This window comes from Octopus bimaculoides, chromosome 28, assembly GCF_046866305.1.
Source record: "Octopus bimaculoides isolate indiv1 chromosome 28, ASM4686630v1, whole genome shotgun sequence".
Taxonomy (NCBI): Eukaryota; Metazoa; Mollusca; class Cephalopoda; order Octopoda; family Octopodidae; genus Octopus; species Octopus bimaculoides.
Genome location: NC_142955.1, coordinates 20,728,087 through 20,745,586, shown reverse-complemented (window position 1 = coordinate 20,745,586; position 17,500 = coordinate 20,728,087). Strand labels below are relative to the sequence as shown.

The 17,500-nt window shown below is 40.7% G+C and overlaps 1 protein-coding gene across 3 annotated transcripts in view; it reads left to right on the top strand.

Moving 5' to 3' along the window:
• LOC106873344 (syntaxin-7) overlaps positions 1-17,500 on the top strand; it is a 24,106-nt gene that overhangs the window by 5,313 nt on the left and 1,293 nt on the right. For 2 of the 3 annotated variants that reach the window (XM_014920670.3, XM_014920671.3), the window contains exons 2-11: positions 3,450-3,703; positions 4,397-4,471; positions 5,055-5,124; positions 6,285-6,384; positions 7,123-7,266; positions 8,365-8,414; positions 8,974-9,064; positions 9,454-9,526; positions 10,989-11,071; positions 13,558-13,665. In XM_014920670.3, coding sequence (XP_014776156.1) covers positions 3,631-3,703; positions 4,397-4,471; positions 5,055-5,124; positions 6,285-6,384; positions 7,123-7,266; positions 8,365-8,414; positions 8,974-9,064; positions 9,454-9,526; positions 10,989-11,071; positions 13,558-13,665 — 867 coding nt within the window. In that variant the 5' untranslated portion in view covers positions 3,450-3,630. The remainder of the gene's footprint in view (positions 1-3,449; positions 3,704-4,396; positions 4,472-5,054; positions 5,125-6,284; positions 6,385-7,122; positions 7,267-8,364; positions 8,415-8,973; positions 9,065-9,453; positions 9,527-10,988; positions 11,072-13,557; positions 13,666-17,500) is intronic. The other variant, XM_014920672.3, reaches the window with a different exon arrangement.

Genomic DNA, 17,500 nt, shown 5'->3' with positions numbered 1-17,500 from the left:
TCGTCCACAAAGGTCTATAGTAGACTCCTTATGGATCGATCTCCTTGGTTATATATCAAAAATTTATATAATACAAATGTTTAAGCCTTTATATAATACAAATGTTTAAGCCTTTATATAATACAAATGATATGTAAGCATATGTATATACCTACATCTACATGTATATATAGATGCATATCCGGGTATAGGACGTCAAAAAAAAGTGGACAAAAAAGGAACGGGAACATAAACAAAGCACAAAAAAACGAACTATTTTTCGGACACATACATATATTGGCTGATGTCAGCGCTGTCCGACTGGCTCCCATGCCAGTGCCACGTAAAAAGCACCCTCTGAACATGGTCAATGCCACCCCATCCCACCCCCCTGCCCTGTCTGGCTCCTGTGCCGGTGGCAAGTAAAAAGCACCCACTACACTCTCCGAGTGGTTGGCGTTAAGAAGGGCATCCAGCTGTAGAAACACTGCCAACTCAGATTGGAGCCTGTTGTGACCTCCTGGCTTGCCAGACCCCAGTGAAACTATCCTACTCATGCCAGCATGGAAAACGGGCATTAAACCAAAGTCTTAGTAAATAGGAAGGCTCTCAAATCACAAACCCCTTCAGGTAGATGGCCCTGTAGAAAAGGTGTAGTTGATAGCTTCCATTACCTAGATGACCAAGTCAGTAGTGGGGGTGGTTGCTCTGAGAGTGTAGCTGCTAGAGTAAGAATAGCCTGGGCAAAGTTCAGAGAGCTCCTATCTCTGTTGGTAACAAAGGGCCTCTCGCTCAGGATGAAAGGTAGACTGTATGATGCATGAGTGAACAGCCATGCTACATGGCAGTGAAACATGGGTTGTGACTGCTGAGGCCATGCATAAGCTCGCAAGGAATGAAGCCAGTATGCTCCGATGGATGTGTAATGTCAGTGTGCACACATCACAGAGTGTGAGTGCCCTGAAAGAAAAGTTCCAGCCCCATTTAGTAAACAGAACTTCTTTATACAGTTCTCCTCATCTAGAGGACCCCTGTGTTTATACCAGTGAAACCATTTTTTTCTTGCACTCAATGACTTATTCCTCTAATTCCCTGTTTTTTTAACTCAGCACCCTTCTATAATTCTTTCGTCCACACTCACATTGCACATCTATGATTACAGACTCATTTCATTTCTCTCTCCACTCTCCTCTTGTCCTCTGCTTTCAAGGCCCATGGCTCACTACCATGCAGCATTGCGGTTCTGACACAAGCATCATACTGTCTGCCTTTCACTCTGAGGGAAAAGCCCTTCATTGCCAGCAACCGTTGTCACTTCCTGAGCTTTACCCATCCACTTCTTACTCTGGCTTTCAGGCCCCCCCCCCCCGTGCCTTGCTAATTATATCTCCTAGGTAACAAAAGCTTCTAATGAGTCATTTGGGCATTTTAGAGGCTCGATTTCCAGTGTCCTCGTATGAACTGCCCCGGTGCATATGAGGACACTCTGATATACATACACGGATTTCTCTATACTTTCATGTCTGCCTTACTCTGTGTCTATGTGTGTGTGTGTGTGTGTGTGTGAAATCAGAAAAATCAAGTTACTTTATGTGATTCTCGTTGACAACATATCAGTCTGTCTGTTTGTCCCATGTGTGGAACAAAGGTCAACTGTGTGCTTATATGTTGGTGGTGGTGGCTGTACATAAAGTTGTTTGATGGCTGGAAAGAAAGTAAGACTTGAGTGGAAGGTGGCGAAGGAGGTGGCCTGAGAGATACGTGAGCGAAACGGAGAGAGGATCAGAAATTTAGACAGACACACACACAGACAGGTAGGCGGATAGACACAGAGATAGGTCAATAAAGAAATGGATCATTAGATCTCATGAAATATAGATAGATCGATAGGTATATAAATACAGATAAATAAGTAGGTGTATAGGTATAAAGATACAGGTGAGTACGAGTTCATAAGCTGTCCACGATGCAATGGTCGAACTTGACGAAATGTATTTTATTTTTCGACATAGTGTCCCCCTGCAGTCCATACACTTCTTGCATTGGTGTTGCAGCACTTGGATTCCCGTGGTATAGAAGCCCTCATCCAGATCCTCATAAAAGTGCTCAACAGCAGATATGACCTCATCATTGGGATGGTCCTGCTTCCCAGCCAAGTGTTTTTTTCTTGTTGGAGAACAGAAAGTAGTCAGATAATACCAAATCAGGAGAATATGGAGGGGGATCAACCAGTTGAAAGCCACAGTTGTGCACAGCAGCCATTGCAATGTCAGACTTGTGTGCAGGAGCATTGTCCCCGTGGGGCAGGACCCTATTAGCTGTCTGATGAACATTTAATCCTCTCATCCATCACCATGTGGTGAACACATCAATGTTTTCTTGGGTGGTGGCTGTAGCAAAATGTCTGAACCTTGGGTCATCTTCAAGTCTCTCTCTATCCCTGCCCTTTTCTGCACAGTTGATAAAACTGGAGCATTATCCCCTAATGTAATAACCATGTCAGCAGGGGTGTCCTTTGATGCTAACCCCTTTTTCTGCAGATATTTGATAACACCATGGTGCCAAATTTTATCCACTTTCATGAAATGTCTCTAGTACTACTTTTCCAAGTCCTCAATTCTGGACTGAATGTGGATTTATCTGGAAAGAAAACATGCAGTGAGCATCAGTAAAGGTTGAATTTAATGCATGCCAAGTTTAATTACTGTATTATGATAACTCCTTCTCAGCCAGCCTATGAACTTTTCAGCCCACCCTCATGGAGAGGTACATAGATGCAGACAGAGACAGACGGACAAATTCTAGTCTGAATCTATTAGTGAGTAATAATAATACAGACTGGACATTGTGGACTTTGTCTGCTGACCAGTCTAATTTTGTGCATCTGCAGATTTTGGTCCAGACCACTGTAGAACCAAGCAAAGTGGACTAAGACAGAACACCTGGTATCCTTGTTGTTGTTATACCTGTAGCACAATGTTTGTTTGTTGAAGTGGAGAGAATGACGTTGGATGGTTTAAGCTGAGGGGCTGCACCAGGTTCTAGTCTGATTTGGCATGGTTTCTACCGCTGGATACCCTTCCTAATGCCATCCACTCCAAGAGTGTAACGGGTCCTTTTTATGTGCCACCGGCATGGGTAGCAGTTACCTCTGTGAGGCACAATACTTGAAAGATGCTTTTTACGTGCCACTGGCACAACACTGGCATTGACCTCATTGCTTCCCCGAGGCCCAACTCTTGGCTAGGGTTTTTTACATGTCACTGGCACAGGTGCCAGTTCTGTGACACTGACTATGATTTCACTTAACTTGATGTGTCCTCTCAGGCACACCAAATCACCAAAGGTCTATAAAATTCACTGTGTCATTCAATCACTGAACTCGGAACTTGTGGTCTGTCAGAAAATATGTGTGTGTGTATATATGCATTCATTTTATTTTCACCCCAATAATTTCTTTTTATTTTCAGATTAATCTGATTTCCTTGCCAAACATACACATCTGCTGGACATCAAGCAGACCCCTTACATCTGGTGAACACATAGACGACCCTTGTATCCAGTACACATCTGGTGAGCATCTAGCAGGTATCATTCATAGCAGAGAGGCATCCAGCAAGGTTTCTTCATCCCGCGTGGTGTTGACCAGTCATGGCATCGTACGGGCAACTTGGCAATGACCGAGGCTATTCCTCATACCAGTCGGGTGGACAAAGCTACAGCTGTAAGTATTCTTTTCTCTTATATTCTGCCCCTGATGTCCAGGGTTGAACTCTGGCCACCCTGAGGCACAGCCAGTTAACGGGTTTTAAATGAGTTTCCTTACTCTAGTATTTATACTTTGGGTTTTGTAAGCCTTATCCCATGGGTTTTGAGTAAAGAATCCTGGCTTAAGTGGTTAGGACACACACAACACACACGTGTGTGTGTATATATACACATATATATGTGATGGGCTTCCTTCAGTTTTTGTCTACCAAATCCACTCACAAGACTTTGATTGATCCCTGCCTATAGTAAAAGACACTTGTCCAAGGTGCCATGCAGAGGGACTGAACTAGGAACCATGTGGTTGGAAAGCAGACTTCTTACCACACAGTTACATAATAAATATATATATGCATATATATATTTGTATGTATATATTCGTGTGTGTGTGTGTATATATATATATAAAGTTGTGCAGATGACTGAAGTACCCCGTCCTCCACTATGCTTGATAATGGTTGGCAAAATCATTCGAGCATTGCTTCTCATCCTTTCAGGCTCAGGGAAATAAGTACCAGTTGCACACTGGGGTCAAAGTAACCAACCACCCCACCTCCCCGTTCCAGCATTTCTGGCCTTGTGCCTATAATAGAAAGGATTGTTGTTGTTATTATCATTATTATTATTTTTGTTTTCTTTTACTAAACAGATAGTGAAAACGAGAATGAGTTTGCCAGGCTCTCCAAATCCGTCAGCAATAACATCCAGAAGATTGTTAAAAATGGTAAGCACCACGTTTTCAATTCCCAATCATCCTTGACCACCAGCTCTTTCCCCTGCCCCACTTTACTACTGCCATCCCCCCACTGCCCCTGACTAGGATCTGACCATTTGCTGGGATGTTGTGCAGTGTATCTGAAGCTGAAATAGACTCTATGTGTATATCGTCATCTTTTACTGCCCATTTTCTATGCTGGCATGGATCGGATGCTTTGACAGGACTGTCAGACTCCATTGCCTGTTTCGGCATGGTCTCTACAGCTGGATATCCTTCCTAATGTCAGCCTCGTTACAGAATGGACTGGAGTGTTTTTATGTGGCACCAGCACCACTGAGGTTATCCACTCCCAAGGCTTTTGGTGACCCAATGCTGCTAAAGTGCAAGACACTCTCACCCAAGGTGACATGCAGAGGAACTGAACCCCAAAATTTGCCGTTACAAAGTTGCTGCCTTAACTACACCATCGCATCTCATTATTCTTCAGTTTCGCCTTCCCCTCCCACTTCATTTCCTCATTTAACTCACTCTCCACTCACACTCACTCCTCCACTCATATTCACTCCACACTCTCTCCTCCACTCCACAGTTGCTGAACTACAAAGAATGGTTCAACATATTGGAACTGCAAAAGATTCTACAGATTTACGAGACAAACTGTAAGTAATGCTGTTGTTGTTGTTGTTCTGTATTGTCTGTAGAATATCAATGTTGATTTTAACCAAACCCCATTTTCAAATTTTTAAATATTCCACCTGGAAAGGCAAATCAAGATGGAGAAGGGGCTGCCCTTTCTCTCTCTCCCCTCTTTCTCTATCCTTCTCTCTCTTTGTTTCTCTATCTCTGTCCTTCTCACCCCATACTTTTCTTGTCTCTCCTCTATGCTCCCCTCTCTTTCTCTCTCCCTTCCCCCTCTATCTCTCTCTCCAAGTGAATTTGTCAAAATTTGGGTGGCTTCTGGCAAGAACAGAGTGAATAGACTTGTTCTGAGCCTGCGCCTGTCGATTGGCTGCTGATGTTGAGGGTCATTGGGATCCTCGAGTTCATTGATTGACTAAACTGGCACCCCCACCAGGCTACCCTGGTGAGGAGGGTTGCTAGAAACCCAGCAGGATTAAAAACAAGACCTGTTGAAAACTCGGATGTATATATATATATATATGTATATGTATAAAATTTTTTTTCAGAATGAGATAAAAAAAAAAACCAAGGCTGTGAAGATTCTAGAACATTTATAAACAGGTCTTACAGCTGTTTCCAGGATATTTATTATATCCCTTCATCGGAGACAGTGTATTATGTATGTGTGTATATATGTATTACGTGTCTATATATAGATATGTATTATGTGTGTATATATATATGTATATATGTATGTATTGTGTATATATGTATTATGTGTCTATATATGTATGATGTGTATATATATATATCTATGTATGTATGTATTGTGTGTGTGTGTATATATATATATATATATATATATATATATATATGTATTATGTGTGTGTACATGTATATATTATGTGTATATGTATGTATGTATTATGTGTGTATGTATGTATATATATATATATATATATATATATAATAATGTATATCTATACATGTGTGTGTGTGTTTGTCCCTGTAACTTAATGGCCTAAAATAGTAAGTTCTGAGGTCAAATCATTGAACTAAAATTCCTCAATGTACTGCCCCAGCCTGGCCACAGACCTAATGATGAAACCAATAAAAGATAGCAGCATGGTTATTGTCCCCTCTCTAATTAACGATGAATTCATTAATTAACGCCACTGTTAATTGCGTTGTGTTTCAGGCATGAGATCCAACATTATACCAACCAACTGGCAAAAGAAACAACTTCTTACCTCAAAGAATTGGCACACTTCCCGCAACCAGCCTCTGCATCTGACCAGGTAACCGCACTCTTCTTATATGTATAGGTGTAGGCGTGGCTGTGGGGCCCAAGGGAAAGAGAGAAAAAAAAAGGAAAAACGGGACGCTGCCGGCATGTCCTGAAACCCCGTTGGTGGGAATTGTGCCACCAACGGAAGAAATTGCATAAAAATATTTATATCTAAAGATTTGTGTCTGTGTTTATCCCCCCACCATCACTTGGCAACCAATGTTGGTGTGTTTATGTCCCTGTTTCGTGTTTCCATTTGTTCCAAATTAGAAGTTCAGCAAGAGGGACCAATAGAACAAAGAATAAGTCCTGGGGTCGGTTTCGTCGACTAACAGCCTTTGAGGCAGTGCTCCAGAATGGCCACAGTCAAATGACTGAAACAAGTAAAAGAATAAAAGAGTTCTAACAATGTCACTTGGCAGAATCATTTTCACGTTGGGCGAAATGCTTCGTCGCATTTCATCGGTCTTTACTTCCTGAGTTCAAATTCCACCCAGGTTGACTTTGCCTTTCATCCTTCCTGGGTCGATAAAACAAGTACCAGTTGAATACTGGGGTTAATATAATTAGCCCCTCCCCCAAAATTGCTGGCCTTGCAGTTATTATTGTGGCGGTGGTTTTGTTGTTGTTTTTTTTTATTTGTTTACTGGGTGATGGGGAAAATGCATCAGCATCCTCCAACTCCCCCTCCCCCCACCGCCACTTGTGATTATCTCCCTTTAATCTTCCTTTTCTTTTCCTTTTTCAGCGTCAGCGTAAGATGCAGAATGAACGACTGCGTTCCGAGTTCAGCGATGCTTTGAATAATTTCCAGACAGTGCAGAGAACTGCCGCTGAGAAGGAACGAGCCAGTGTGCACCGGGCTCGTGCCCATTCTGGTTATGGGCCCATGGTGAGTCAGATTTCGAGTAAGCAAACCGGAGAATGTATGTGGGGCGGCTCTGTGGTTAAGAAGTTGGCTTTCCAACTACCTGATTCCAGGTTCAGTCCCACTGCATGCCACCTTGGACAAGTGTCTTCTTCTATAGCCTTGAGTTGATCCAAGCCTTATGAGTGGATTGGATAGATGGAAACTGAAAGAAGCCCATCATATATGTTTATGTATATATGTATGTATATATATATGTGTATGTATATATGTGTGTATGTATATATGCATATGTGTGTATGTATATGTGTGTGTGTGTGCATGTATATATGCATATGTGTGTATTTGTATGTATGATGTATATATTTATTATACTTATGTATATATTATACAATTTTATATCAAGCAAACATGATAATGTAGTACTCAATATACGTCCTAGAGGATGCATTTCTTTTTTATTATTGAAACTGGAGCTGAGATTTGTCTTGCCACTAGAGTCTCATGCAATTGTGATCTTCAGATGAGAACTATTATGATTCAATATCAGTACTGAATAAGCCTACATCAGTGGATCTCTCTCTCTCTCTCTCTCTGTTTCTTTACCTTCTAACTAGCCTATCTATCTGTCTTTACTATCTACTTATCTATCTTTACTGTGTCTATCTATCACCAATACCAGGTCGTGACAGTTTTGCCTGAAGATCACAATGGCATGAGAGTCAAGAAATGAGGCCAACTCAGAGCTTCAGGTTCAATAAAATAAACTACATACACACCACCCGCCCACACACATGTATGTGTGTATTTCTACATGTGTGTAAGGTGGGACAGGTGCCTCTTTGTCTTGTCACTGTCATACAAGTGTTACTCTTTGTTTCCAATCTTCTGTGAAAACATGTCTGGCCACAGGGAAGTATACCCTTGCAAGGAAACAGGTGAAGGTTGGTGATAGGAAAGGCATCCAGCCATAGAAAATTTGTCTTGTTGATATTGCAGAGTTTAAAATTTATAATACATGTTCATATATCATTAAGATCACCAATTTAAATGATTATTTTGATTTTTTTTTAATGATTTTTAATTAAATTTTCTTTCTTTTTTTTTTTCCCTTTTATGCAGGATTTTGCTGAAGAGAAGAGCAGTGATGATCATCTGGTTAATGTTGGAGGGTGAGTGTTTTGTGTGTGTGTGTGGAGGTCTGTATATGTGCATGTATGCTTGTGTGTGTAAATGCCATTTCTGTCTATATATCTCTCTGTTAGTTTCAGCCACAAGTATTCCATTTGTTCAAAACACTAAATTCTTCTTTTTCTCTGTTGAATTAAAGAGCAAGTGGCTGAGTATCTCACAGACCTTCAATGTAATTGTCAGGCAAAATCAATAAGATACACAATGTTGAACCTTTGAATTAAGGGTCTACACACAGTTTCCCTCCATCCACTTATTAGGGTATGGGATGAACTCGAAAGCTGTAACAGAGGACTCAAAGTGCCAGGCTTTTGCAGGATGTTCAGAGATTGGGTCATCTTCAAGACCCCCCCCCCCGACCTGATTCCTCTTCTAAACTCAGCTGCCCACTTTTGCACTGTTGATAAAGCTGTTCGTATCTGCATTTGCGACAATCTGTCCATTTATATATATATAAATATATATATTTGTATGTGTATATATATATATAATATATATATATATAATATATGTATATATATACGCTTTTTAAATCTGCAGGTTCTCTCAAACAAAGCAGGTGTTACAGATGGAAGAAGATGTCGACTTACAATTGATCCAAGAACGAGAAGAGGCAATAATGAAACTAGAGGTGAGTGTTCAATCTCTCTTCCCTACACCATACCTACACTGATGTGTTGTCCTTGGTTCTACGTTGGTTTTATCCCTATCTTAATTACATATATATAGAGATATAGAGATACATGCAGGTGTATATGTATAGATAGGTAAGCAGGCAGGTAGGTAGGTTGATAGACAAACAGGCAAGCAGACAGGTGAAGGGTATACAAACAGACAGAAGGGTAGATAGACAGACAGGCAGGCAGACAGGCAGACAGACAGACAGACAAGCAGATAGCCAGGTAGACAGACACAGGCACAGACGGGCAGACAAGCAGACACATTGACAGACAAAAAAGACTAGATATGTGTATTAATATTTATTTACTTTTGTTTTTTTTTTCTTTTTTCTGTTGTTAGAGTGATATTCGAGATGTGAACCAAATATTTAAAGAACTTGGAGTCATGGTGCATGAACAAGGAGAAGGAATCGGTAAGCCATGGGGTGTGGGTGTGTGTGGATGCAGGGTAGGGGGTGTCTGTGTGTATATGAGAACTCATGAGGGGTGGGCGTGTGTGGAAGTATGTGTGTGGGTGTGTATGAGGCGGAGTGGGCATGTGTGTGTGTGTGTGTGTATATATAAGAAGACCCCTGAGGAGTGGGCATGTGAGGAAGCGTGTTTGTGTGCGTGTGTATATTAAGGAACTCATGGGGGGGTGGCATGTGTGGTAGTGTGTGTGTGTATATGTATAAAGGAACTTATGTGGGGTGGGCATGTGTGGAAGCATGTGTGTGTGTATAAGGGAACTCATGAGTGGTGTGCATGCATGGAAGTGTGTGTGGAGTGCCACAGCTCCGTTTCCTTGGTTTCCATAAAGCATGGACTGCAGTCACATGACCATGTAGTGGGAGTTAAAGTAGGGCCCACATGTAACAATGTCCTACATGATGGGGGAAATTAGGGTGCCTGACCGAGTGACCGAGCCACAGACCTTGCCTCCTGTCGTGTGACAAAACACCATATTCTACATTCCCTTTCTTCACTCTGATGGTGGTGGTGGTGGTGGTGGGGATTGTTTCCAGAACATCTGGGGAAACATGACATTCGTTATAGACTAACGAGTTATCTTGGAGACAATTTGTGTGATTTACATTTGTTGTCTGTTGGCATGAGTTGGACAGGAACTTTGAAGCTACATTTTATGGCTGAGTAGCTGATGGCTCACTGGTTAGAACATTGAGCTTACAATCATGAGGTAGTGAGTTCAATTCCCAGGCTGCATTGTGTGTTGTGTTCTTGAGCAAGACACTTTATTTCATGTTGCTCCAGTTCTCTCAGCTGTAGAAATGAGTTGTGACATGTCACTGGTGCCAAGCTATATCGGCCCCTTGGCCTTTCCTTTTGGTTAACATAGGTAGCATGGAGAGTGGGGGGAGGCTGGTGTGCATGGGTGACTGCTGGTCTTCCATAAACAACCTTGCCTAGACATGTTCTTGAGAGAGGAACTTTCTAGGTTCAATCCCATTCATGATCAAAGGGGGTCTTTACACTTTACCCTATCTTAGTACATTCACAAGTTTGTGGGTTCAGTTCCTGGGACATGCAGTCAAGCCATCACCTCTCCCGGCCCAGCCCAGCACCAGGGGCAAATGTTTTTTGAGTTGATCAATTTTTTGCAATGGAGATTAGCAAATGGAAACTAAAAGAAGCCCATTATATCATCACCATTGTTTTAATGTCCCCTTTCCCACACTAGATTGGGTTGGGTGCAATTTTGTTGAGGCAAATTTTTGATGGCTGAGTTCCCTTCCAGAAGGGATGTTTCATTTTTTTCTGAGGTTCAATTACATCCGATTAAGACTTCACCTTAAACATATCCAATTACGTCTTGGTCACAAAAAAAAAATGGTTTCTTCCTTTCTATTTCTCTCTCTCTCTCTCTCTCCATTGCAGACAGCATTGAAGCAAACGTTGTAAGTGCTGAGATCAGCATAGAAGAAGGAGTTGTACAGCTAAGCAAAGCAAAAGAATACCAGGTGAGTTGATGCGATTTATTAAGATATTCATTGTTGTAGCTTGGGGTGGGGGCTGTGACTCTGCTTTACTAAGGAAGCCAGAGAATTTGAATGATAAGCTGCTATACTGCAGCATTTTCCTGCTTACGTTTATAGCCCTTGCCAATGAACATTGCTGAATAACCACGTGTGCATATGTATAGTGTATATACAAAATCCGCTTTTTTATTCTTAAATGCTATGCATCTAATGCGACCGTATTATGGATGCTACACCACATGTATGGGTGTGTGGTGAATCCTACTAAATTAGCTTTTCTTTGCCCCAGAATGCGCTTGTAAAGTAAAGGTGCCTCTAATGCAAGAGGTCGTCTTTCAAGCCAGAAAATACAGTGTATATACACAGCTGTGTATATGTTTATTGATATTTATCAGAAACAAGAGACTGACTCAGTGGCTGGAGGTTTCATATGTTATCAGATGGTAAGGGCTAATGCACAAAACTCTCGAATCTTGAGTCACTCTATTGCTTCTGCTAAATATAAATAGAAATTACATACACACACACACACACACACACACACACACACACACACACACATATATATATATATATATAGATATATATATATATATATATATATATTGTTAGATGAATATACTAATGTATATGCTTTGTGCATTTTCTGGTGGCTGCAATGTCATAGTGGAGTATATAACTCTCATGTTAGCGATGTTAAGACACCTTAATGCCATGGACAGGTGATATGATTCACCCTCAATCCCATTTAGAAATGATGGACATTGATGTTTCGCCACCTGGGTTGAAGGCAAGTCAGCTAGCCAGTCCAACGACTTATATGCTAATGGCTTGTAAAATCCTGAGCTGGTATGCCTGGAAATTGCACACCCAAGAAGAAATTTTCATATACTGAATATGTCTATACATTAATATATGTATTGCACCCCCTGTATATGTGTGCATATATATATATATATATATATATATATATATATATATATATATATATATATATATATAAATAAATATACGTACATACATCTATGTATGTGTCTCCCACCATCACTTGACAACTGGTGTTGGTGTGTTTACGTCCCTGTAGCTTAGTGGTTGATCATAAAGAGACTGATTAAGTACCAGGCTTAAAAAATAGGTACTGGCGTCAATTGATTTGTTTAAAAATTGAAAGTGGTGCCCCAGCATGGCCACAGTCTAATGACTGAAACAAGTAAAAGATAACAGATACATGCATGTTTGTTTTATGTCCAGTTTTCCATGCTAGCACAGGTTAACCAGTGTGTATATGAGAGAGGATCCCCCAAAAGAAACCAGAATTTTGCAATATTATTTTATTCACTTATTTTTAAAATGTTTTTGATTTTATCGTCTTCAAAGTATTCTCCATTTGAAGCAATGCATCAGTCCAGACCCGTTCTCCACTGTTCGAAGCAGTGCTGGAACTCTTGCAAACTGATGCCTCTTAACACCTCCGTTGTTTTTCTCTTCACCTCTTCCACGTCTGCAAATTCCGTACTACCAGCTTTTATCACCAATGATGACCTTCGCAAAAAAGGTCCAGACAAACGTCCAACTCTTCCATTCAGTCCTGACTGCTTTTGATCTTCTGCGATCAAGTGAGGCACAAATTTTACTGGAACTCTTTTCATTCGAAATTCTTCACTCAAAATTTGTTAGCAAGAGCTCCATGATACATCAGTCACATCAACAAGTTCGTTAATTATTTGATGATGGCTCTCCAAGATCAGTTCATGCATTTTTATGATGTTTTCATTTGTTAAGGAGGTCGACAATCGTTGCTTTGAACAAGGTTGGTCTTCAAGTGACCATTCCTAAAGTGGAATGGAAAACAACAACAAAAAAAAAAAACCAATTGTAAACTTGTGTTTTGCTCATGGCAGCTTCCTTGTAAGCTGTTAGAAGCATGACAGCTGTTTTGGTCATTGTTTCACCCAACAAAAAACTGAATCTAATGCAATCCTGCTTTCCATTGTTTCAGCCATCACAAAAATCGATGAACAGGGGAGAAGCACTGCAAAACAAAGACATGCCGGTCAACAGACTGATGCCTGAGGGTTGCATCAAGTGACTTCTAGCTGTGGAAACCCAAATTACAATGGGCTTATCCCACAGAGAACATTTCTGGTTACTTTGGGGTACCCCCTCATATATATATATATATATATATATATATATATATATATATATGTATGTATATATGTCTATATATTGTTGTTCTAGATCTTCCTCCTTTCCCCACTTCTATATCTCAGCATGCATCACTAACTCCACATTTCCCCTAGACTCTTTCTCACCCCATGATCACTACATCCCAGCATGCATCACTGCCATACACTGTTTCCCCCCCCCCCCCCATGTCATTTTATTGCTATTTCCCAGCATGCACCACGCAAGTTATTCACTAAATTTTCTTCTTTTTTTGTTGTTTTTCTATTTTTTTTCCACAGACCAAAGTTCGAAAGAAAAAATGTTGTCTTCTTGTGACTTTAGTTGTTGTTATTGTTCTCATTGGTGTTATTTTGGCCATTTATTATGGAACAACGTCCAGCAATTAGGTATTTTAACCCTCCCAAATCACTATTTTATTTCTTCATATTTTTTTTTGCCTTTCATTATCGTTTATGTATTTTTATTTGCATTTTATTTCAATTTTTCTTTTCTGTTCTTCGTTATTATTTATTTTTAATTATTTTCAGAGATTTTCCATGCAAACCAGATTTTCTTTCATTTCTCTTTCTCCTCTTTCTCAATGATTTGTTTTTATTCTTCTCTCCCTCTCTTTCTCTCAACTCTGCTCTCTCTCTCTCTCTCTCTCTCTCTCTCTCTCTCTCTCTCTCTCTCTCTTCCCTTTCAGTGTCATCTCCATCTTCTTTGTTCCTTCATTCCTTTCCTCTTAATCGTTTGTCCTCATCCTTTCTCAACTTTCTCCTCTCTCCCCTTCATTTTCCCTTTCTCTCTCTCTCACATATTGCCACACCCTGATCTTCTAACTTTTCATATTTTTTTTTGTTTTGTTCTGTATTATTTTGTTTTCCATCTAGTGATACTTGAGGGACGCCCCCCCCCCCCTACCAAGTGTCATCTGTGCCTGGAACCAGGCCACATTAAAAAGAACTGTTCCCAGGACCAGAGTAGGGTCGTGGAACAGTTGGTTAAGGAAGAGACCCCCTCCTCTTCCTCCGGAGGGAGAGATAGAGGCAGTTGAGGAGGTGGAGACCTCCCTGAAAAAAAACCGGAAGAAGGTGGGCAACAACCAAAGGACCCCAAAGCTGCGGGTGGGAGGGATGATCCTCCGGTTGAAGCAGAGGAACTACACCCTCCCATATCAAAGACAAGAAAAAGAACGGGACAGTGCCGGTGGTTAGCAGTACACTGCCAGCATGTCCTGAAACGTCGTCGGTGGGAATTGTGGCCCCTCCCAGTTGAATAAATGAGGAATTTGTGATCTTCTTTCTTAAGGGAGGGGCTGTAGAGAACTTTGTGAGGAATCTGGAAGGTCAGGAAGAGGAGTTCCTGTCCTGCACTGAAAGCTCGGATTGGCCTCAGCAGGTGGCTGCAGAGGCCATGGCGAGAAATGAATTCTGCAGGGTGATGGACTCCTTTACCAAGGACGGATGCAATTTTTACTTATGGGGCCCCGACTTGCAACTGCAGGCAACAAGAGACTTAGTCGGGGAGGTAGAAAAAGAGGTCTTAGTGCTTCAATTTGAATTTGGTGATTTTGGTAAGAGGCTCAGCGCCTCAATTTGTAACTGTTGCCAAAGGTTCAATACCTTGTTTGTGTTTTTTAAAAAAAGAACAATGTTATCGGGAAGTAACAATCGGTGGGCATTGTCTACTTCCCCCACCCACCATCTCGTTTTTCATTCCATCATCATCATCATTATATCGGTGTCCAGCCCGCAAGCTTCCATCTGTATTATGCTTTTATGGCAAATGTAATGAAATAAAGAAGCTTGCTTCCCAACCACATGGTTCCAAGTTCAGTCCCACTACCTGGCACCTTGGGCTAGTGTCTTCTACTATAGCCTCGGGAAGACCAGAGTCATGTGAGTGGATTTGGTAGATGGAAACTGATGGGCTTCTTTCAGTTTCTATCCACCAAATTCACTCACAAGGCTCTGGTAGGCCCAGGGCTATAGTAGAAGACATTTGCTCAAGATACCACGCATTGGGATTGAACCTGGAATTGTGTGGTTGGGAAGCAAGCTTCTTACCACACAGCATAATATTGAGTTAAGTGTGGCCCAGGCTTGATAACATTAAAATGGAGTAGCTTTGGTGAGGCACTGTGTGACACTAGAAAAAGCTGAAACAATACAAGTGAAACAGCCACAATCTGTTTCCTGATTAATTTTCTAAAAGCAAAAACTGTCTGAAGTCCAGCATTATCATTAATGTCATTGTGTTTGTGTGTGTTGGCTTTTATTTATTGGAGAGAGACTGTCGTATTTCAACTTTTTATTGACTTTGGACTGGTTATTGGTCTTATCAGAAGAGACAGACTTATTTTTAGAACATTATTTACATTGGACGGGCAGACCTCCTCATCTTGGTTTGTTGTTATCCCAACGTTTTCGGCTGGTGTGTTCTCCAGCCTTCATCAGGTGTCCTGGGGGAATTTTGGACCCAGACCTTTAGTTGACTAATGAGGTATTCTGTTCTCATTCCTAAGATATTTTGTTTTTTACTGGTGTTTTTTTTTTGTCCGAGTTCAATCTTAAGCCAGGACTTGGGGAAATATCAACAAAAAATAACATTGGCAAATAAAAGCATATAGTGCTGGCTACTAACCCTTGGGTTCTAAGTTCAATCCTAGGCAGGGACTTGAAAAGTAACATCAGCAACATACCTTAGGAATGAGAACAGAGTATCACATCAGTGAAATAAAGGGTTGGGTTCGAAATTCCATCAGGACACCTGATGAAGGCTGGAGAGTACACCAGCTGAAACGTTGTGATAACAACAAACAAGATAAGGACACCTATCTGTCCATTGTGAATAATATACAGAATTTCATATCTCAAAAATACAGAATAGTATTATTTTTAGAACATATAAATGTTCTAATATCAGTTATCAGCTTAATCATTTAGCATTTAATCCGGCCATATCCAGCCAAAATCTTTTACTTGCTTTATGTTCAAACTGGCCAGATCCAGCTTCTCACGCCTACCCTACAGTGGCGTTCTAAAAGTAAAGTCACAACATTGAAATCCCAAAGCTATGAGATAATCCAGGATTAATTCAAATCGCTGCAAATAAATAACAATGATTTTTGAGGAATCTGAATCGTAAATGGGTTAAACTGGTCAGATCTCTCTAGAATGTTCCATGTTCAAACTAGCTAGATCTTGCCTCTCACACTTATCTGCAATGCCATTCTGAAAATAAACTACCACATCATGAAAATCTTGATGGTATGAGATAGTGCATGATTAATTCAAAACCATGTGAATTAATAAGCATTTGACAGAGGAATCTGAATGCTTAAACAGGTTGATGTAGCAATGGTTATTTTCATCATCATTTGGCATCCGTTTCCCATACTGGCATGCTTTGGATGAGTTGACAAGAGTTGACTCGGCAGAAGGCTGCTCCATGTTTCACTGTGTGTTTCGGCCGGGTTTCTATGGCTGGAGGCCCTTCTTAACACCAGCCACCTTGTTTCTGGAATTTTCTATTGGTTTCCATATCCACAAGGTCAGCTTCAAAGCAATTGAAATCTTTTAATCTTGGTTGGTATTTACATGACTTTAAGTTGGGGTGTCAGCTCAGTGCCAAAATACGGGGCTTTCTGGCACATTTCTTTCATCAGGTCTTTGACTTTCTCCAGGATCATCTTAATATGACCCAGGAAAATATGGGATGAAGTATTGAAGGATGATCTTAAAACAGTGAACCTTACGAAAGGGATGAGGATATGTGGTGCAATGCTGTACTCAAGAAGACCTGCCCACCACAACAGAATCGAGATCCTAAAACCAAAGTGCCACATAAAGTGTTATTGTGAATGCTGGTGCCACATGAAAAGCACTGGTGACAGTGCCACATGAAAAAAACCCAGTACATCATATAAAATGCACTAAGCTGGTGTCACTTAAAAAGTATCCAGTACACTCTGGAGTGGTTGGCATTAGGAAGGGCATCCAGTTGTGGAAAGGATTATCGCGAGTGTTACGTTTCAAAACCCCTCCGCCCCTTGCGATAGGTGAAAATCCACAAAGTAGAAAGAGTACTGCATATTTTTTTAATTATTTTTATAATTTGTATTTATTTGTTTTATTTATAAATGCAAAACAACACCATGGAGGAACGGATGCAAAATTAAATAATAAACTGTGATAGGAACTGGGGTCGATACATTTGACTATAAATTCTTCAAGGCGG